The 22,066-nt window shown below is 42.6% G+C and overlaps 1 protein-coding gene across 1 annotated transcript in view; it reads right to left on the reverse strand.

Moving 5' to 3' along the window:
- The window catches only part of XRCC2 (X-ray repair cross complementing 2), a 244,026-nt gene extending 225,033 nt beyond the window's left edge, over positions 1-18,993 (reverse strand). Inside the window, exon 1 of the mRNA XM_053409336.1 lies at positions 18,806-18,993. Coding sequence (XP_053265311.1) covers positions 18,806-18,961 — 156 coding nt within the window. The 5' untranslated portion in view covers positions 18,962-18,993. The remainder of the gene's footprint in view (positions 1-18,805) is intronic.
- Positions 18,994-22,066: the final 3,073 nt, after the last annotated feature.

The raw sequence follows: 22,066 nt of genomic DNA on the forward strand, positions 1-22,066 counted from the left end.
TCCCAGTTCCTGCCAACCTAGCAGTTCGAAAGCATGTCAAAGTGCATAAATAGGTACTGCTCCGGCAGGAAGGTAAATGGTGTTTCCGTGCGCTGCTCTGGTTCGTCAGAAGCGGCTTCGTCATGCTGGCCACATGACCCAGAAGCTGTCTGTGGACAAACGCCGGCTCCCTCGGCCAATAAAGCAAGATGAGCACCACAACCCCAGAGTCGTTCATGACTGGACTTAACTGTCAGGGGTCTTTTACCTTTTTAATGATCTCATTCTCCATCAACTGTATTGAACTGCCCACTCTTCATTCACTATCAAAGACACCTTGACTATTTACTTGTGTATTTAGCTAAAGTAATGCAAATCCCATAGAGTACAAACTGCAGGCATTCCACACAAATGGGGCACTCCCTTGCATTGTGCATAGCTATTTTCAGTAGCATTCATGCCACCACTGCCAAGGCTACAGTTCCCTCCAACACTGCCAATGTTCAGGGATGATGGCAGTTGTAGTCCAACAGCATCTGAAGGAACCCGAGTTTCCCACTCCTGGACTTTACAGACATGTGTACACAAGTGTTGAAAGAGAAATGCATGGCCATCCACATTTTACTGTTTCTGCTGCAGGAAATATCAGTGCAATGCCAATGGGTGGCCCTCTCTCAGCTCCTTGTAAAGAACCAGTGTAGTGTGTGGTTGGAGTGTTGGACTAGGACCTGGGAGACCTGGGTTCAAATCCCCACTTGGATGGCATTGGGCCAGTCACTGCCTCTCAGGGTTGTTGTGGAGGGCGAGAACTGTGTATATCACCTTGAGCTCCTTCCAGAAAAAGCCAAAGGCTTCACAATTGTTGGAGCGGGACATGTCTGATTTCCCTAACTCTCTCCTGACATCTCTGTATTAAGGATGTAGCACCAAAACCAGGGGGATGGTGTCGCCCATTTGTTACTTTCCTGAGGCACCACAGGATCAGGAAATAAAAGCACGTACAGAAGACTCTGCAAGCATAATTTAGCATTTTCCATATGACTGCCTCAACGGATACCTGCAAATGAGGCACCTCCCTCTCCCTCGGCTTAATATCGCAGCTCTCTTGGAAGCATCCAACTCAGAGAAGCTACCGGAAGGTAATCTAGCAAGCCTACCTTTACCACAGGGATATTTATAAGGAAGTAACACATAAATTAGACCCACCTTTAGTAGGTCTATAAATATGCTTCAAGGCGTAGACACTAAGGCGTCTCTACCTCCGCTAATCTGCAATATGTGATCTGATGTCTGCAGTTATTTTCAAACATCCTATTTCTGGCTTCACAAAGGCCCAAGGGTCACTTGTGGGGACGATCATAAGGCGGGGAGAGTGTTGTCTGATGAGGCATTGGCTTGACATTGGAGAACAGAGGTCAGTTTTCACAACCTTGGTTGACCTTTGGACCAGTCATGTTGGATACTCTCCAGCCAATGTTTGTACATTGGTTAGAGTCCTAGAGGAGGGTTGAAGAGACTCACATTTAAACTCACACTCAGTTATGAAGCGCTCTCTCTCTCTCTCTCTCTCTCTCTCTCTCTCTCTCTCTGTGACCATACTCTCTCAGTATGCCAAAGCATTCTGAGTGCCTTGGATGACGGCATTTGTGATATCACTGTGCCTTCATTTGCAAGGGGTGATTAAGCTGTGGCCCCACAGATGTTGCAGGATGACAAGTCCCATCACCCCGACTATTGTCCATGCAGTCTGAGGCTAACTGGAACTGGGATCCATCAACATCTGGATTCTCCACCCCTGTCATAGGCTGTTGCATGACATGTCAACAAAATTAGCTACTGTATATGTAAAACATTGGCCAGGAAGGCAGGGCTGACTCTAGCCAGCAAATATCAAATGGTTAACATGCAATTCAGCCTTCCCCAATCTGGTGCTCTCCAAAATTTTTTGGAGGGAGGTACTACAACTCCCATCATCCCTTCCATTGACCATTCTGGCTGGGGCTGATGGGAACTGTAGTGCAATCACATCTGGAGGGCCGCATCAGGTATGGCTGCCTACTTTACATGATCATCACCAAAGTCCTACATAAGAAGATAGTCATTAGGACAGGCAATAGGTAAGACTTGCTAACCACCACAAGAGCACTGACTCCAAGTTGGGCAGCAGAGGGGTGTTCAGGACCAGGCCAGCAGGATAAGGCACTCATGGCAGATAGGCAGGGAGTGGTGAGACTTATTGGGGAGGGAAATCTCGTGGAAATTGTAGCAGCAGAATCTGAGATTGTCAGGGATCCTTTGTCGGGAATTCCTCACCAGACTTTGCACGGGAACAGGCTACAGATGCTGAATCAGGTAAAATAACAGGCTTGGCTGCAGTGTTCCAAAGTGAATTTGCTGCATCCCTTCCTGGGTATATTGCAAGCCTGGCTTTCCTTTACACTTTGGATTCTGCACAGTTCAAGGGACTCACATATTTGTCCCCATACCCTCATTTGTCTCCAAGGCCCGTCACTTTCAAAGTTTAATTATAAGTCTCCGTGACCCCAAGCTGAGAAGGTAAATGTAAATTTCATGGCAATGCAAATGCAGAATTCCGATTTCATGCTGGAAGGAAGGAGAAAGGATTCAGGAACCTGATCTAATTTCCAGGCCTTTTCTGAACTAATAGATATGATCTGATTTGGGCCTCACTGTTATAGCATCTGCGCCTATCAAGTCATCACAATTTCCTGTGCCTTTTCCTGAAAGTGCCCCCTTCCCTATCCTTTTGAACCAATTCAATTTCTGATCCTCTGTAGCTTCCTCTCAGGTCTCTAATCTAATCTGTCAGTACCTTCCTACCCGGATGGATATTATGGCTCTTTGAAGCAGAGCAGGTAAACCTTTCCTGTGGCTTTTCCTACCTGTCATATTTATGCGCTCTGCTCATCCCCCCATATGAGCCGCAGGAACATCTGGTGGCACTGTAGGAGCTGAGCTGGATAGCGCTCCATTGCTCCAACTGCAGCTTCTAGAGATCAATTTTTTAAGAATGAATGGATGTTATTCATTCTCCCTGCTGTCAGGGCTGCTCCCACTACCTTTCAGTCTCCTGCTGAAATCCTGGCATTGTGCTTAGCTGGCGTCTTTGTGCATCTGCATTCACTGCTGACTGGCAGGAAACAGAATGTCAGCTGAGTAGGACTGGGCTGACCCCTGTGCTGTGCATGGCAAAGATTAAGACGACTATGAGAGCTTCGTCATCAGGTTGGCTCCGTATGGAGGACGGGTATAAGGATTTCCCTCCCACCTTCTCCCACCAACAAGCAATGGGGGCAGAAGTGGTAGCCCATAGGCCACTGCCTCGGGCGCTTCCACCGCCTGAGGCAGCTGCTTCACCCTGCCTCATGAGTGGGCCGGCTCTGAAGCTAGCCTACTCCTCAAAGATAAAACTGTTTTAACATTGTGTTTTAATATTGTTGTGACCCACCCTGGGACTTTTTGGTGAAAGGGAGATAATCAATCCATCACCGTCATCCTTCACATGCATTACCTGGCAGGTAAGATGCAGCAGGTGGCATTTTGGGAAGTGGTACCCTGGCAGTGGCTTGCTGCCCCCACAGAGACTCGCCTGGTGCCTTTTTTGGTGGTGCTGGGGTTGTTGTTTAAGTGCCAGGTTAAATACCTCTTTTTAATTGCCCTGGCTTCCTACATATTTTTAAATTATTGGTTTTAATTCTCTGCTGCCTGAAGGTTTTTTTTAAGCAGCATTAGACCCCTCCCCTGTCCTCATGTATATAACTGCATTTTAATGCTCATCTTGTTGTTGCAAGTCTCCTGGAGCAGATAGCCTCTGTCATTAAAAGGTAAAGGGTAAAGGGACCCCTGACCATTAGGTCCAGTCATGGCCGACTCTGGGGTTGCGGCGCTCATCTCGCTTTATTGGCCAAGGGAGCTGGCGTACAGCTTCTGGGTCATGTGGCCAGCATGACTAAGCCACTTCTGGCGAACCACAGCAGCACACGGAAACACCGTTTACTTTCCCGCCGGAGTGGTACCTATTTATTTACTTGCACTTTGACGTGCTTTCGAACTGCTAGGTTGGCAGGAGCTGGGACTGAACAATGGGAGCTCACCCAGTCGCAGGGATTTGAACCGCCGACCTTTTGATTGGCAAGTCCTAGGCTCTGTGGTTTAACCCACAGTGCCACCCGCGTCCCTCTCTGTCATTAGGTACCATACAAATATGGTAAACAAAAAGATGAATAGATAGATGATAGATAGATAGATGATAGATAGATAGATAAAAGGGCAGACTTCAAAACAGAAGGAAGTTGTCCCAGATGACTTATAGCTGAATTTGACTGACACAAATGTTAAGATTTTAAGCTACATGTTTATACAATTGCTGTTTGCCAAAAGTCACCTTTGATTTGAAATTTGCTGTTTGATGTACCAGTTACATATGTTTCTGCAGTGATTGCAAAAGCACCAGTCAGAGCTGGGGATGATTGCGCCGATAGATGTTAAAGGTTACAAAAAACGTCTCCAGCAATCTAATCAGTGTGGGCAGCCTTAAGGGCCAATTTATACTTTACTTTTTAAATCTCTGTAGAAAAAGCATGTGAATTTCAGTAGCAAAACTATGTGTGCTTCTAGCATACTGTTCTCCCTCTTTTTATGTTTTAGGGTAACTTCTCTATTGCTGTTTTATCAGATGTGCTGTATTTTTTATTGCAGTTTTATTGTTCTTAGCCTTTGGTTTTTAGCTGCCTTTGCGGGGTTCTCATTTGTGAGAAGAAAAGTGGGTAGAAATATTTAAGTAAATAAATAAAGCAAGCAACACATTTATTGCCTTAAGTGATGCATGTACTTTTACATGCGTCTCTCCAGCTATAAATACAGAAGCATGAAGCTGGTCCTTCCCATTCACCAGTCCCCTGTTTATCCTGGGGAAATCTAGCTGTTATAAACAAGTATGTGCCATTCACAATATTTAAACTCACTCCCATTTTTTGTATGCAGTTTTTAAAAAAGCGAAGTGTAGATTGTGGTGATGACTTGTGTATCTGGCTCTATATCCCTCCCCCGCAAATTATAGACTAAATGCATCACCTTGTTTATTTGTTTAACTTCATTTGTCACAAAGGATGGGCAAATCTGTCAATTTCAATTTATCTCAGTTTAGCTTTTATTTAGAAATTCAGACAATTTTACCAAGATGTGTTACCATGTAAACTGATAGCATGGAGTAGGAACTCTTATCAAAGAAAATAAAAGAAGTATCCAGTCTTTGTTTGGTTATTTCCCTCATTCTCTGAATTTCTCTATGCTAATGTGTCACAAACAATAGTAAAATCTGCAAGCCCATTCACTTGCCAGAACCAACAGCTAACTTGGCTGTCTAGTGGATGGCATTCTGCTCTGAAAAAGTCTCCCCCACCCTTTTGGCTCCACTACACTAGCAAGCCAAGCTCAGGGCAGCTAATGAGATAGCAAAAGACCCTATTTACCGTAGGCAGCAAGGTCCCTCTTGAATAGCTGCTGTTTGAATTGTGTTGTGCTAATGAATCTTCTGCAGGTACCTGAAGAGCATGCCAACTTTTCCCGATGACTTTGCATGTTTTCTGAATTGCCACCTCTTCCAGAGACTCGGGGAGCGTAGCTGCTTAATGACAGGAAATCAGTTTTGTTTGTCCCCCCCCCTCCCAAGTTTACTTCTGTAGTTTTCAATTATTTGCAAACCTGCAGCTTCCCTTGGGGAAACCCCTTTGGAAAGAAAAACCAAATAATGTTTACTGAGTCATTAATGTTGAGTTGATAACTGTGGAAACTCTGTCTGTCTGTATTACAGATCCCAGGAGATAGGAACATAAGCCAACCCAAAAATCTTTCACTTGTTTCAATCTTGTCAATCATTCAGAGGTCTGTGGACACAGTTTTAAAACCACATCTTGGGGTGGAAAGAAACTGATCAGCATAGGCAATCATAAGTGGTGATAGGAGGAGAAAACATTAAATACAGGAAAGATTTTAGTAAGAAAAAATGAACCGTTTCGAGGTAGATGGAAGTCTACAGCAAGTAAATACGAAAAGAGCTTCAATCCATATGAAAGGTATTATTTACGAGAAATACTAATATAGGATTGAATTGTATTGAATAGTATCTAATAAAAGATACATAAGGATATGTGTGTGTGTGTTTATTTTTTGTTTTGTTTTTCTTTTTTAGAAAGTGCATGTTCTTGTCATTATTTAAGTGTTATCCTTTTTCCTTTCTCGAATATAATGTAGAGATGTAAGGTTTTTCTGAGTTTGATATTATTTGATTTGGTCATTGTTATTTGAGTCATACAGAAGTTATCAATGTATGTATTTGTTACATATGCATTATTTGTATATTTGTATATTTTGAAATATACAAATTACATTTGTAATTTGTTACATAAGCAACAGCACTCTCCCACAGAAGGCGGGAAACAGAGGGAAATGACCTATTCTTTTCAAACTGTTATGATTGTGGTCAAGTTGTGGGCCAATGCAGCAGAAGTCACTTCATCTCATCACTCCGACTTTACTTATTCTCCATGTTTCATATCGTAACTCTCCCCTATGTCTAAGCAGGGCAGTGTCTCTCAAAGCTGCCTAGCAGGAAGACTTACCTGTAACTGCAGGCAAGCTGCTCTGAGCAATTTGTGCGAAGAGCAGGGTCAAAAGGTGCGGCAGGTTTTCTTTAGATGTAAGTTTGTGATGTGCTTTTCAAAGGCAGCTTCCTTGATGCACAAAAGTTTCAGAGAGGGGTTCCTATTTTTTTATCAGGCCAAAGACGTGCATCAGAAATAGTTCATTCAATGTGTGTCAGTTTGTAGTTGGAACGTTTAAGGCCAACTTCTTTGTGTTGATGATATTTAATTCACCTTCATTAAGTTCGCAAGGATTTTACTTACTTTTCTCTTGCTATGTTAGTTGCTCTGCTTTCTGCAAATCCTGAGAGGAAGGTCACTTCCTCCCACATTCTGGGCTCTGAGAGAAGAAAGGAATTGGAAGGTCCATGTCAATAACTGCTTTAGGAAATGCATACTGTATTTGGAAAGGTTAATCCACTTGGCAGTACTTCTTCTTCCCCTGAGGCCAGAATTGAAAGTTTCACATCTTTTGAAGTCTTCTGCAAGGATTATGAGTTCCCAGTGGCAGGGCTTTTCAGTTAACACTGCACAGCAGAATTGGGTGATTTCGTTTAATCATTTAAATGTGGACTTTGAAAAACTGAAAACTTTCCTAAATTGTCCCGGGAATCTGATACTTTAATTTGCTAGCAAAGTTTAGTTCAAGAGATCAAGTAATTTGGTGATTTGATTTATTATGGGAGTTTAACCAAGAGTCCGAAGGTGTTGATAATTTGATTTTATTCCCAAACTGCAAAGTGTCCAGAACCTGACACATTGCTGTTAGCAGAACGTGGACTCTAATACAGTGAACTTTGGGAGAAATCTCAGTTTTTCACTTCATTAAGAGTCAAGTTCCATGTCCTCATTGGTTGCTAAGAAAAAAAATGTTGAGAATTGTGAAAGCAATTAACTTAGAGAGCTTCAGAAGGTAAGAAAGGATAGTTTTTCACATGTAGGAATAACCTTACTGTGTTCAATGAGGCTTGTTCACAGGTATGTGTGTACTGGATTGCAACTTTATCAACATTTGTAAGGTGTTTCCTGTAGTCCTTCATCCCGCTCCTTCTGTTCAACTATAATCCTGAGATATTATGACTTCCAACCTTACTTTTGTAAGCTGTGAAAAGTAATGATGATAATGGCACGAAAGCTAGATGGGATGTTTCTTTTATAGTCTGGCAGGCTATTATACACAATAAGATCAGTATTGTGTCCAGTACTGATAAAGGCTAATGCATTGCTTCTTATTTCTCAGGGGAAGTAGACCCCTATCATGCACAAATTAAGCGTCCTTGCTGGGTGGATGATAGAAAAGCTTAACCAGCCTGCATTGCACATGTTAGCCTAGTCTCAGATTGGCATTCTGGCTTCCAGTTTTAACAAGCCTACCATTCCATTCTGGGGAGTCAGCAAAGCTGTCCTGGCTTTTAGGTATTCTGTGTTTGTCACACAACAGAAGATCCCCGTCACATCTTTTCCCCTGAGCATGGTGTTCCAGACTGTGACTGTGTACTGTGTCAGTCTGCTTGATCCCTTGTTTTATCCAGCTGAAGTATTCATTGGTGTGGTTTACTCAGCAGAGAATGTGGTTGCTTAGCTGAAGCTGCATGACATCACATTACCTTCTCCGGTTGAGATAGTCTTCTCACAAGCCCCTGCATCTTGCCCTTGGTACAACAATCATTCATTCATAGAACAATGAGGGTGGTCACGAGGATTTTCCTTTTTAAAAGGTGGGATGCTTGTTCTGAAGGAGCGTCTCCACCCCCATCATTCAGCCCAGACAATGAGGTCCAGCTCCGAGGGCCTTCTGGCAGTTCCCTCACTGCGAGAAGTGAGGTTACAGGGAACCAGGCAGAGGGCCTTCTCGGTGGTGGCGCCTGCCCTGTGGAATGCCTTCCCATCTGATGTCAAGTAAAGAAACAACTATCTGACTTTTAGAAGACATCTGAAGGCAGCCCTGTTTAGGGAAGTTTTTAATGTTTCATGTTTTATTGTGTTTTTAATATTCTGTTGGAAGCCACCCAGAGAGGCTGGGGAAACTCAGTCAGATGGGCAGGGTATACATTATTATTGTTATTGTTGTTGTTGTTGTTGTTGTTGTTGTTGTTGTTATTATTATTATTATTATTATTATTATTATCTGAGGAAAGTTGAACATCAGATTCAGATGCAATTTGAGTTTGCTGCTGTCATTGTTTCTTCTTTTGAAGAACCATGTATTTTAAAATAATGAGGGCTAGTAGCTTTTCAATCTGACTCTGAAATTTTCATTTTTCCTATTATGATATAATGCCATATAGTTTCTCTTTGCAAAACCTATTTTCCTAAACTATAAGCCTTCTTTACATCTTTACGGCCTAGGACCCTCGTACCTACGGGACCGCCTCTCCTGGTATGCCCCACAGAGAAACTTATGGTCTTCAAATAAAAACATCTTGAAGGTTCCAGGCCACAGAGAAGTTAGGCTGGCCTCAACTAGAGCCAGGGCTTTTTCGGCTGTGGCTCCGACCTGGTGGAACACTCTGTCACAAGAGACTAGGGCCCTGCGGGACTTGACATCTTTCCGCAGGGCCTGCAAGACAGAGCTGTTCCGCCAGGCCTTTGGCCAGGGCACAGCCTGACTCCCTCCCTCGGCAATCTTCGCGGAGCTCTGGCCCAATGGTGGCCAGATTTAATTAATTTTATAATGAATGATTTTAGAGTGTTGTTTGTGTTGTACTTTTGTACTGTTTTATTGTTGTTAGCCGCCCTGAGCCCGGCTTCGGCTGGGGAGGGCGGGGTATAAATAAAATTTATTATTATTATTATTATTATTATTATTATTATTATTATTACATCTTTCCAGGCTGCAAACCTACACTCACTTACTACAGGGGACAAAGCCCCATTGCACTAAATGGGGCTTCTGCTTAGGCACACATAGGATTTCACATACAGATAGGTAGCTGTGTTGGTCTGCCATAGTCAAAACAGAAAAAAATTGGTATCTGAAGAAGTGTGCATGCACACGAAAGCTCATACCAAGAACTAACTTAGTTGGTCTTTAAGGTGCTACTGGAAGGAAATTTTTTTTGTTTGTTTTGAATAGGATTTCACAGTTCAGCCCTACTTTTGTACTCATGGTTATGGACAGATATATGGGGTGGGGGTGGGCACGCACATTTCAAAAATAAATAAATGAGGCACACCCAAGTACCTAAACGGCAGATTGAAAAATATTAATTTAAAAACATGAATTATTAAGCATCCATTTGGCGCACTGGCAACAGTAACTACCACATACATAATTTATTTGCTTCTTTAAAAACTAAGGACTGGATGAAGGTGCAAGACAATGAGGTTAATAAATCCCAGATTTTATGCAAGTCCCTGATACAACCCCACTTTGTTTGAGAAACTTTGTTCTGTCAGAACAAAACACAGCTTCATTTTGAACAGCAAGTGCAGAAATGTGGCATTCTATCAGGTGATTACTCTTCACCACTTACCATCCATCTTTGACTTGCTGATTGACAATTTCTACTGTCTCCCTTAAGCATCTGAGAGATGAGCAAGATGCAAGTTTTTGATTCCTTTCCTAGACAACATTATAATAAGTGCAGAACTTTTCTTAATTCCTGGCACTGCTGTCCTTTAAGAGGTAAATTCATGCCTCCTGTAGCCAGGAACAGATCTTAGCAACACAAGAAGCTAGGTGACTTCTACAGAGCCAGATCATTGGTTCATCTGCCTCAGTATTGCCTGACTAGCAGCAATTTCTCCATTTATTTGATTTATATACCGCCCTTCACCATAACATCTCAAGGCAGTTCACAGAATAAAATACAGAATAAAAACAAGTAAATAATTAAAACAAAACAGCAATACAATAACACTCCCTTCCCACGACACATTTAAAGACTGTATAATATTAATCAGCCAAAGGCCTAGTTGAAGAGGAACGGGTTTTTTTGGCCTGGTGCCTTAATATATGTAATGAAGATGCCAGGCAAGCCTTCCTGGGAAGAGCATTCCACAAATGGGGAGCCACTACAGAGAAGGACCTGTCTCGTGTTGCCAGCCTCCAGACCTCACGTGGAGGAGGCACATGAAGAAGGGCCTCAGATGATGAACACAGAGTCCAGGGCGGTTTATATGGAGAGAGGCAGTCCTAGAGGTATTGCGATCCTGAGCCACTTAAGGCTTTATAGGTCAAAAGCAGCACTTTGAATTGGGCCCAGAAACTAATTGGCAGCCAGTGCAGTTGGGCCAGGATCAGTGTAACATGCTCAAACCATCTTGTCCCAGTGAGCAAGGGTTTTAGACAAACCTAGACATCATCTTAAAAAGCAGAGACATCACCTTGCCAACAAAGGACCATATAGTTAAAGCTATGGTTTTCCCAGTAGTGATGTATGGAAGTGAGAGCTGGACCATAAAAAAGGCTGATCGCCAAAGAATCGATGCTTTTGAATTATGGTGCTGGAGGAGACTCTTGAGAGTCCCATGGACTGCAAGAAGATCAAACCTCTCCATTCTGAAGGAAATCAGCCCTGAGTGCTCACTGGAAGGACAGATCCTGAAGCTGAGGCTCCAATACTTTGGCCACCTCATGAGAAGAGAAGACTCCCTGGAAAAGACCCTGATGTTGGGAAAGATTGAGGGCACAAGGAGAAGGGGACGACAGAGGACGAGATGGTTGGGCAGTGTTCTTGAAGCTAACAGCATGAGTTTGACCAAACTGCGGGAGGCAGTGGAAGACAGGAGTGCCTGGCGTGCTGTGGTCCATGGGGTCACAAAGAGTCGGACACGACTAAACGACTAAACAACAACAACAATTTCAGCTGGGAAACACGAGGGAAGGAACCTGGACATTTTGCATACAAAGGCAATGTTCTACCACTGAATGGTAGTAACCTCAGTCAATGGCTTTGCCTAGTCTTGCTATTTGAAATCCAAATGACACTCTCCAAGGTTTCCCACCAGATCAGATAAGCTGTACCATAATTTATTTATTTTTTGCTGGAGATTGCTCATGTGTCTGAAACTGCCCTTTGTTCAGACGTAGGATGGATCATTTTGGAGCCACATATGGGAAAAACACTATGGCCTTGTTCAAAACACTTACCACCACGATGGCCATGCAATTAATTTGTGCAGTGCAAACTCATTACCTCTTTGAGGAGAACCTGCTTGGCTGCACTTGATTTGTACAGGCCACATCTAATGATCTTTCATGCCATAATGCCGCGATCTACAGCTGGTGTTTCTTTAGTATGCAAAATAGCTGCATTTTTCTTTAAGTGGAAGGATAGAAACCTTGATTTTAGGGCTTTTCTGGGAACCAAAGCAAAGGAGAAAGCTGCTGAAAGTGTTGGCAAAATGATGTACCAATGACAAAGAGGTAAAGAATACCCGCAGCCCACAAGTGCCTTTCATCAAACCCTTCCCAATCAATATAACACTAAACGTAATCCAGACCGCAAGGGTAGAATCATAGAATTCTAGAATTCATAGGGTAAAAATAGAATTCATAGGGTAAAAATAACGCATTCAAGATCACTTAGGAAACTGGGCTAAAAATAAAGATTAGCTTTTAGTACTGTTTAGAGGGCTTTGCTTTAAAAAGAAGAATAAAAAAGAATAAATGGAGAGAAGCTTAGTGGCCCAGCAGCTAATATCCCCCAAGGGATCTCTGTTTGTTAAACAAAACTTAATGGGAAAATGAGTGCAAGTGCAGATGAGAATTGCCATTTTCTTCTGCAGTCTGATTCATTTGCATTGCTTATCATTGGATAGATAGTCCTCTCTAACAGATAGATATAGCTACAGATGACACATGCACGCACTAGAGCAATGGCCTCATTATAATGCAATGCTTGATGCATGTGTTATATATATATATATATAATCACACAATTTAAAAAATATATATTTGCAGAATTCTATAAGCAAGACAAATTCAGGCATGCTGCCCCACTGGAGAGACAGTAAATACAATGGAGGGGTTAGAAGCAAGGAAGGAAGGTGAAATGATCGAGGCAGAATGTGAACAAGTTGCAGCTGCATGCATTTAGGCATCATTTCTCTTAAGGATCTTACATGCTCCAGATGCCCTTATTTACTGGCAACAGACATGGCTGGCAGATTGGCAGCCAAACCTAACAAATGCATATTCTTGCTAGTTAGCATGAGAAGGGGTTAAAACTACAGAGCTGTACTGCTGAGAGGCAAATACTCAGACCATAAAAATACAATTGGTAGAGAGGACTCTGTGTGATGTATGTTCCCCCCTCTCTCTCTTCCTTGGACATGCCTCCTTTTGCTCCAGCTTTAGGTACATTCCTGAAGTTGGTTATACTGTAAATATAAGTACTGTGCCTGCATAGTTTTTACTGCTGCTGCCGTTGCTGTGAACTAATGTGAGATTATAAGTAAGTAAATTATATTTTAAAACTTACTTCCCAAGTTGTTGCCTGATCAGAGGGGATGGCGGGGGGCAGCCAGGGGCGGCTAGGGCCACATTATGGAGGCAGCACTTACCATGGAGCCTGCAGCGCACCCAAGCCACGCGTCTCTCCTGGGACGCCTCCATGCTCTATGCTGCCCGAAATGGCAGTGTGGGGCTTGCGTCTGCCGCTGCCTCCCCACACCCAATGGGCGACTTGCCCCACCCCCATGGGCGGCTCGTCCCGCCCCCAGGCACAGAGCACATGCGCCGCCCCAGGCGCCCGAGCGGCTAGCTACTCCACTGTGCCTAATTCCTTGTTAAGCAGGGTAGGAAATGGGAGACAGATTACCCCATAGCTGGACTTGCTCAAAACAAGGCTTTCCAACATATTTCCCATGCTTATAATTTTTTGCTGCCAAGGATGGGATTTTGAAATTGTTCAAATCACACATGTGCACCTGGAGGGATGAATTCCAATTAATATATCCTCTACTAAGAATTGATGCTTTTGAATTATGGTGCTGGAGGAGACTCTGGAGAGTCCCATGGACAGCAAGAAGGTCAACCCTATCCATTCTTAATGAAATCAGCCCTGAGTGCTCACTGGAAGGACAGATCCTGAAGCTAAGACTCCAATACTTTGGCCACCTCATGAGAAGAGAAGACTCCCTGGAAAAGACCCTGATGCTGGGAAAGATGGAGGGCACAAGGAGAAGGGGACGACAGAGGATGAGATGGTTGGGCGGTGTTCTCAAAGCTACCAGCATGAGTTTGACCAAACTGCGGGAGGCAGTGGAAGACAGGAGTGCCTGGCGTGCTGTGGTCCATGGGGTCACAAAGAGTCGGACACGACTAAACGACTAAACAACAACAAAATATGATGCCCCTGCTTTTCTTCATGGGGAAACCTTGTTCATATTTGATGTCAGTTGCTACAGCTATCATTTTTCAGAGTCATCTAGTCTCTAGTGTACATGTAAGTAAATGCATTGGCATGGGCAGTAAACCACCATGCAGTGCACAGTCTGGGCAAAAGACCCAGGAGGACAATAATAGGGTTGCCATATTTCAAAAAGAGCTTCTTCTTCATCATCATCATCAAACTTTTATTAGGCATTACAAGTATAATAAAACATCATAAAACACCCATAGCAAAAATCTGGACAGAAAAGTTTTTAGGGTTTTTCGGTCAAACCGCAAAAGGAAAATTGGCAAAAATGACACTGGACATTTAGCCAATTTCTGCCCACACTGCTTTTGACTGCGGTATTCCGAGTATGTCCAGGAAATTCTGGACATATGGCAACCGTAGGCAATAATATTTTCCTGACACAACTTTAAGCATAGCAACCCTTATTCCACTGGCCATTTAATCAGTGCACAACAGTAATAAATGAGAATGGGAGACAAAATTGGCCGAGATTATATTTGACATGGATATAGGAAGAATGTTCCATGTTTAGGGTTTGAATTGCAATGAGGACTATAACTGCAACAAGGTATTGCAGTACAGGATATTGCTACAGAGTATTCCCATGAGCCATTTTTTCTTTCAGGATGTTCCATTCCATTACCCCTCTCAGCTAGTTTCCCTCCAAACAGCCAGGCAGCATTCCATGGCCACTGATCATACTCAATCTTCAGTGAGCTAATTTGGGATCACCCCCCCCCCCGCTTTAGGGTTGGCACAGGACCTTCTTGGTGGTGGTTCCCCATTTGTGGAATGACCTCCCATGTGAATTGCACCTGTCCCCCTCTTTATTAACTACAAGGAGGGATTTTAAAACACTCCTGTTTACCCTGGCATTTGATGACTGAGTTTCCATTCCTGGAAATCTAGAAATTATTAGCTGTGAGAGTACGTGGTTGCTTTTTGTTGTTTTTAGAGATGTTACTTTACTTTTTCTTGTATTATTTTAAGGCTGGTGTGTTTTCCACCCTGGGCTCCTTTTGAAGGAAGGATAGGATAGCAATCTATTAAATGAGTACTTGTGCATTTTTGAAAACCTTCCAGTTCCTCCATGCCTGCTGAAATCTCTTTGTTATGCATGGATAAGATTTTGAGAACATAAGGAGTGGCAATTGCTCACCTCTGAATGTTGGAAATAGAGATACTTGTCTTCAAATAATTTATCTGGTTATGTTCTGGTCATGTATACACCAGGGTGAACCTCTCCCCCTGTTGTAAATAGAACCAATGTTTTTCTAGTGTCAGCTCATAACAGTGTTTTTCAGTGGAACGGCTGAATCGGCTTTTCATTTTGATTTATGGAGATAAATGCAAGCTAATTCATTTAGTCAATAGTGTACACTTTGGCTATATGATGTCAAATCTCACTCCCAACCCTGGCAAAAAAAAGCAACGGGTTACTTTTCTCAAGCTCATTATAGCTGAGTGACTATCCAAGAACACAGGTCTGCATGCTTAATATTTCCCCCCTCGTTCTACTGCAAATGTTGATTGGCTTCCTTTGCAAAATGCTGTATCATTTAAGCAGATTGTTTTCACCATCTTATCCCACGGAGCTTCCTGATTCAGAGCTCTTTATCTAAAGCCAAGCTATCTCATCCCACTCATTCAAGGAACTCTTATCACTTGCCCCGTGAATGAAGTTATCTTTATAAGCCCTCATTTTCGCAAAAGACCCAGCACTGAAATATATCCCATTTAAGTTATATGCCAAATTGCATTGTCTTATGCTAATATATGGCTGGATGGTAATAAATAATCAATGTGCCAAACTGAAAGGGGGTGCTTCAGAATCTATTTAAATGATTGCCAGCAGTTCTTGAGAGAGCAACAATTCTGCATAGCTTGGAGGAGGAGGCATAAAATCTGCTGGTGTGCACAGTTTGCCATTTGAGTGCTCATTTCTGCCTTCCTGTTTGAAACAGACATTATGTAAAACATTCTAGTAATCCCCCCCTTCGGCCTGAACGGAGTTTAAACTATGCATACACAGCGCTTCAGTGATCAACCCTCACTTCCCCCCGCAAACATTGTTCTGTTCTTCCAGCACATATCCACATAACTGTGTATCAATACAGTGGTACCTCAGGTTAAGTACTTAATTCGTTCCGGAGGTCCTTTCTTAACCTGAAACTGTTCTTAACCTGAAGACCACTTTAGCTAATGGGGCCTCCTGCTGCTGCTGCGCCGCTGGAGCCCGATTTCTGTTCTTATCCTGAAGCAAAGTTCTTAACCTGAAGCACTATTTCTGGGTTAGCGGAGTGTGTAACCTGAAGCGTATGTAACCTGAAGCGTATGTACCACTGTATCTATGTAGTACAGCCCATTCGATATATAGATCGAATATGAAACGCAAAGATACTGTGATCTAATTTTTTATGGATATCTCTTAGCCTCAGTTTCCCACTTGGAAATTGGCAATCATTTTATGGGTCTACCTCTCAGTGTTGCTGCTGAACAAACAATGAATACTACTAATGAGTATAATGCACTGTGATGGCACTTTAAACAGCTGGGGCTTCCCCAAAAGAATTCTGGGAGCTGTCCTTTGTTAAGGGTGCTGAAAGCGAAAGCACCTATTCCCCTTGCAGAGCTACAATTTCCAGAGTTCCCTGTGAAGGATTGTTTCTTTAAAGCCCTGTAGCTTTGGGAATAGGGGTCTCTGAACAACACTGTGAACCCCTAATGAACTACAACCCCCAGAGATATTTGAGGAATGAATGTTAAAAGATGTGCTTTAAATGTGTGGACTGAATGTGGCCACAGTGTAGTTTTTCAGTATTAGGATTGTTTAATATTTATAATCCTGGAATCGTATTTCCTGTGTTTGAATTATGTTTTTTCCATTGACTGGGTTTTGTAGGGTTTTTTAAATAATAAAAAGACATGTTGCACATAATCCATTTTGTGTAGCGGCATAAATCCCACTACGGCTATGTGTCTGCATATTTTCTGTAAATGGAGTATCCATGTCTGTTTGCTGCCACAAAAACAACAAAGTATCTTGTGTCACCATAAGGACTAACAAATATTATTTCAGCATAAATTTTCATGGTTTACATTCCATACACCTGATCCCTAATAAAGGTTGCAATCCTAACCCTATTTACCTGGGAGTAAGCCCCATTGAACCCCATGGGACTTACTTCGGCGTAGTCATAGGAATGGCTGCTACAAGACTCTTTGTTGTGTCTGAACATGTACAGTTTAATTGAAAAATAAATGAAATATAAATTAATTAAGCACCTGGTATAATATTGTTCATATAACAGAATTACTGGAATGCATGTATCTTCGAAACCTTTGATTTTTTTGGCAACACATGTGAAATCAATAAATAATAGTCACAATCAGCTTCATTTTATATGATTACAAGAATTCTGAATGCTAAATATGTGGGAATACTAGAGCTTTCCCCCCAGCTGGAACTCACTGGAACTCAGTTCCCGCACCTCTCAGGTGGGCACAATTGCCATTATAAGAGAACACGGTGAGTTCTGGCACTTTTTCTTCCAGAAAAATAGCACTGAGAAATACTATCAATAGAAAAATGAGTATGCAACTGCAGGTAAATTATCAAATTATGTTTGAGCTAGGCAAAAATGTAAAAGTGTTAATGAAACATTTATTAATTTCTGGAACAACAAAGCAACAAATGTAAATTTATTTTAGACTCTCAGTAATACGTTCCGTGGTCAAGGAAATCTCTGTTCCTTCTTGCAATCCATGTTTAATTTACACTTTTCTTTTAAAGAATTGCTCTTGTGGACAAAAGGTGATTATCCTAACGTATGTGGAACCAATGTGCCTTATGAATATTTAAGTGTTCGAAGTAGGTCATATCACAACCTCTAAAAGCAGTAAACTTTGAAATAACCCTGTGACATAGGCCAGCATTTATATTCTGCCCTAATAAATTTAGCTTGCAATCTGCATGCCCAGATGAGAACAGGGCACAACACAATGGCAGGACACGTGCTTTGAATGCAGAAGGTCCAAAGTTCAATCCCAGGAAGGGCTGGGCAAGGCTCATGCCTGAACCCAGTTAGTGCGGCCCAGAACATTTGGACCTGCAGCTGTTTTTGGACTACAGTTCTCATCCGCTCAAATCTGCATTGCCAATAGGCATGATGAACGTTGTAGGGCAGCAACATATAGATGGCCAAAGGTTCCCCAGCCCTTGTGTAGACAATACTGAGCTCCATGGACTAAAGCTACATTGGCACCACACGTTTGAAGTACTAGTCTACTGCTTTAAGCAGCCATGGCTTCCCCTCAAAGAATCCTGGGAACTGTAGTTTGTTGTTTTGTTGTTGTTGTTGTTGTTTAGTCGTTTAGTCGTGTCCGACTCTTTGTGACCCCATGGACCAGAGCACGCCAGGCACCTCTGTCCTCCACTACCTCCCGCAGTTTGGTCAGACTCATGTTTGTGGCTTCGAGAACACTATCCAACCATCTCATCCTCTGTCGCCCCCTTCTCCTTGTGCCCTCCATCTTTCCCAGCATCAGTGTCTTCTCCAGGGAGTCTTCTCTTCTCATGAGGTGGCCAAAGTACTGGAGCCTCAGCTTCAGGATCTGTCCTTCCAGTGAGCACTCAGGGCTGATTTCATTAAGAATGGATGCGTTTGATCTTCTTGCAGTCCATGGGACTCTCAAGAGTCTCCTCCAGCACCATAATTCAAAAGCATCAATTCTTCGGCGATCAGCCTTCTTTATGGTCCAGCTCTCACTTCCATACATCACTACTGGGAAAACCATGGCTTTAACTATACGGACCTTTGTTGGCAAGGTGACGTCTCTACTTCTCAAGATGCTGTCTAGGCCTGTCATTGCCCTTCTCCCAAGAAGCAGGTGTCCTTTAATTTCGTGGCTGCTGTCACCATCTGCAGTGATCATGGAGCCCAAGAAAGTAAAATCTCTCACTGCCTCCATTTCTTCCCCTTCTATTTGCCAGGAGGTGATGGGACCAGTGGCCATGATCTTCGTTTTTTTGATGTTGAGCCTCAGACCATATTTTGCGCTCTCCTCTTTCACCCTCATTAAAAGGTTCTTTTAGTTTGTTGTTAGGAGGCTCTATTCCTTTTACACGGTTACAATTCTCAAACAATAAATCCCTTTTCCCAGGGAGCTCTCGGAACTGTAGTTCCATAAGAGGAATAGGGGTCTCCTAACAAGGAAGGCAGGGACACGGGTGGCGTTGTGGGTTAAACCACAGAGCCTAGGACTTGCCGATCAGAAGGTCAGCGGTTCGAATCCCTGCGACGGGGTGAGCTCCCGTTGCTCGGTCCCTGCTCCTGCCAACCTAGCAGTTCGAAAGCATGTCAAGTGCAAGTAGATAAATAGGTACCACTCTGGCGGGAAGCTAAACGACGTTTCCGTGCGCTGCTCTGGTTTGCCAGAAGTGGCTTAGTCATGCTGGCCACATGACCCGGAAGCTGTACGCCGGCTCCCTTGGCCAATAAAGCGAGATGAGCACCGCAACCCCAGAGTCGGCCATGACTGGACATAATGGTCAGGGGTCCCTTTACCTTTAACAAGGAAGGCATAGCCTTATCTTTCATGAATTTAATATAATAATAATAATAATAATAATAATAATAATAATAATAATAATAGTTGTTGTTGTTGCTGTTGTTGTTGTATCCCACCCTTCTGCTGGTTTGCCCCAGAAACTTCTGGCCGCTTCCAACAAAATATACAAAAACATAACAGAACATCACACATTAAAAACTTCCCCATGCAGGCCTGCCTTCTGATATCTATGGAAGGTCCAATCCCCTTTAAAAGTTGCCTAAGTTGGTGGTCATCACATCTTATGATAGCAAATTCCAAATGTCTAACTATGTGTGGAGTGGAAAAGCTCTTTGTGTTCATTGGGTGACCCCAGATTCTCATATTGTGAGAAAGGGAGAACATTTCAGGTTAATAGCTTGTAGAGAAGTGCCGTTGTAATGCTGGTATATTCCTATCAATCAATCAATCAGCATCAAAGGCCTTTCTTTATACATAAAATGACATATGCCACCCAAGTCTTAGAGATAGCAGGTTGTCTAATGCCATTGTATAAGTTGTGGGTGGGCTGAAATTTGGAACCAGGGACTTTCAGCTCTTAATTTAGACTCTTCACAAGCACTGCACACACATCTGAGGCAGCCCATTCCTGCGGCCGTTTCCTTGGTCTGGTGGCAATATAAACTCTCTTACCCTATACTTCCAACATGGCATGTGCTTTGGATCAAACATTGCATGACAAGTGTGGGGAAATGTCACTTTTAAAGCAGCCCTCTGTGCTGAATACTATGGTGACAGTTGTTTAGATGAATACATTGTTGTTGTTGTAAAGCTGTTAAGCATGAGGCCTTAAGTGAGACTAAGCACAGCAGCCTTGCTTATATAATTGCACATGATGCGTTGACATAATTATTGCTTTTTCATGAAAACTGTGTGCAGTCATGCACTAAGTAAAATTCCACCTTGGTTATTTCGGAATTACATTCTGAATGAGCTTTAGCTCAGCTTTTACCCCTCCCCTCTTCTGTGAAGGAGCTTTACAAAGTGTAATTTACTAACTCATACACAGTTTATAATTATCGCTTTCCCCTGATAAAATGCTTGTAATAAAAAAGTGTTGTGCTTCTTAATTTGTCCAGCCTGGGATTGGGATGGTGGCAGGATGAGGTGAGGATGGAATTAATATTTCCTATGGGTGAATGGCTGTTATGTACCGAGTTGAATAGGATGCAAAAGGCAGCAGTCTGATTGGTCCTAGAACAACAGGATTCAGAATGCAGCAGTCTGATTGGTCCACAGGAGCCACCCAATCCAGCTCCAGGTGGAAGTGAATCCGCAAACTGATTGGCCTACAGGAGAATCCCAGAATTAGCCAATCACGTGGGGCCCATTGTGTAAATAATGTATATAAAGCAGACATTCTGGGGGAACTTCCATTCCTCCTCACCACTATGAGCTGAATAAAGAGCATGAAATCCACTCTCGACTCCGACAGAGCTTTTTGTGGACTAAATATTTAGGCTGGATACAAGCATAATTGCACAAAGGTGAGCAAAGAGATGCTTGATGAATTCGGTCTTTATGAATTTCAGTATGAACCAACCTGATCTGCATGTGCCCTGGGAATGCAAAGGGTGCTTTTAGAATAATGTATGGAAATGCCCTCAAATATACTCTCAGACTGCCTTTTCAGTCTGAGACACTCCAACACTTTCTGGAGTATGTCTGAGGGTTTTTCTGAGTACATCTGAGGGGTTGAGTAGCATAAGAATGTGCGTATGTGAGAAAGGGGTGTGGTATCAAGGAGGCATTTAATCTTCAAATATTCACAGATATCCATGTGCAATAGTGTCTGTTTATGTCTCAGAATCTGCATTCTATACTCATATATGAAGCATAGAACTAAAACATGAAAAGGTCATAGCTATGTCTGATGAATAATCACATTCAATGGATATTCACATTCTGTTTGACAGTTATGATTACATGCCAATTGGTTTCTTCTTGACCTTGTAAAACATGAGGCCCAAGATGATATTCACAATTCTATGAGACATTTATTTATTTATAACATTTCTATAGCAGCCATTAGCTCAGTTCTCTGGAGGATTAATGTTATTAAAAATAAATTTTAAAAAATGCAAGATCAAGACGTTTTAAATCAAAACCAAACTCCAATTATAAATGCACAGGACATGGAATTCTTCTTGTAGGCTAGGATTCTACAACAGCTCTAGTGCATTGTGGGTATTGAGAGGTGGGAAGCCTATTCATTGATGAGAACTTACCTGCCAAAGTTTGTCTATCATTAGGAATTTTCATGCAACACTACTGTGCTTGTCATTGGGTTGGTTGGTTAAGGATGGCGCTGAGCAGCCCAAAGAAATTTATGCATCACACAAGCAACATCCTTCTGTTTACACTGCACATTGAATTCCTCTTGGTTTCACTGGACCAGATATGACACTAAAATGAAGAAACCAGAGGCCTTTCTCTTGGGCATAGTTGGCCAGTTGGTGTTAAAAA

This window comes from Podarcis raffonei, chromosome 12, assembly GCF_027172205.1.
Source record: "Podarcis raffonei isolate rPodRaf1 chromosome 12, rPodRaf1.pri, whole genome shotgun sequence".
NCBI classification, from domain to species: domain Eukaryota; kingdom Metazoa; phylum Chordata; class Lepidosauria; order Squamata; family Lacertidae; genus Podarcis; species Podarcis raffonei.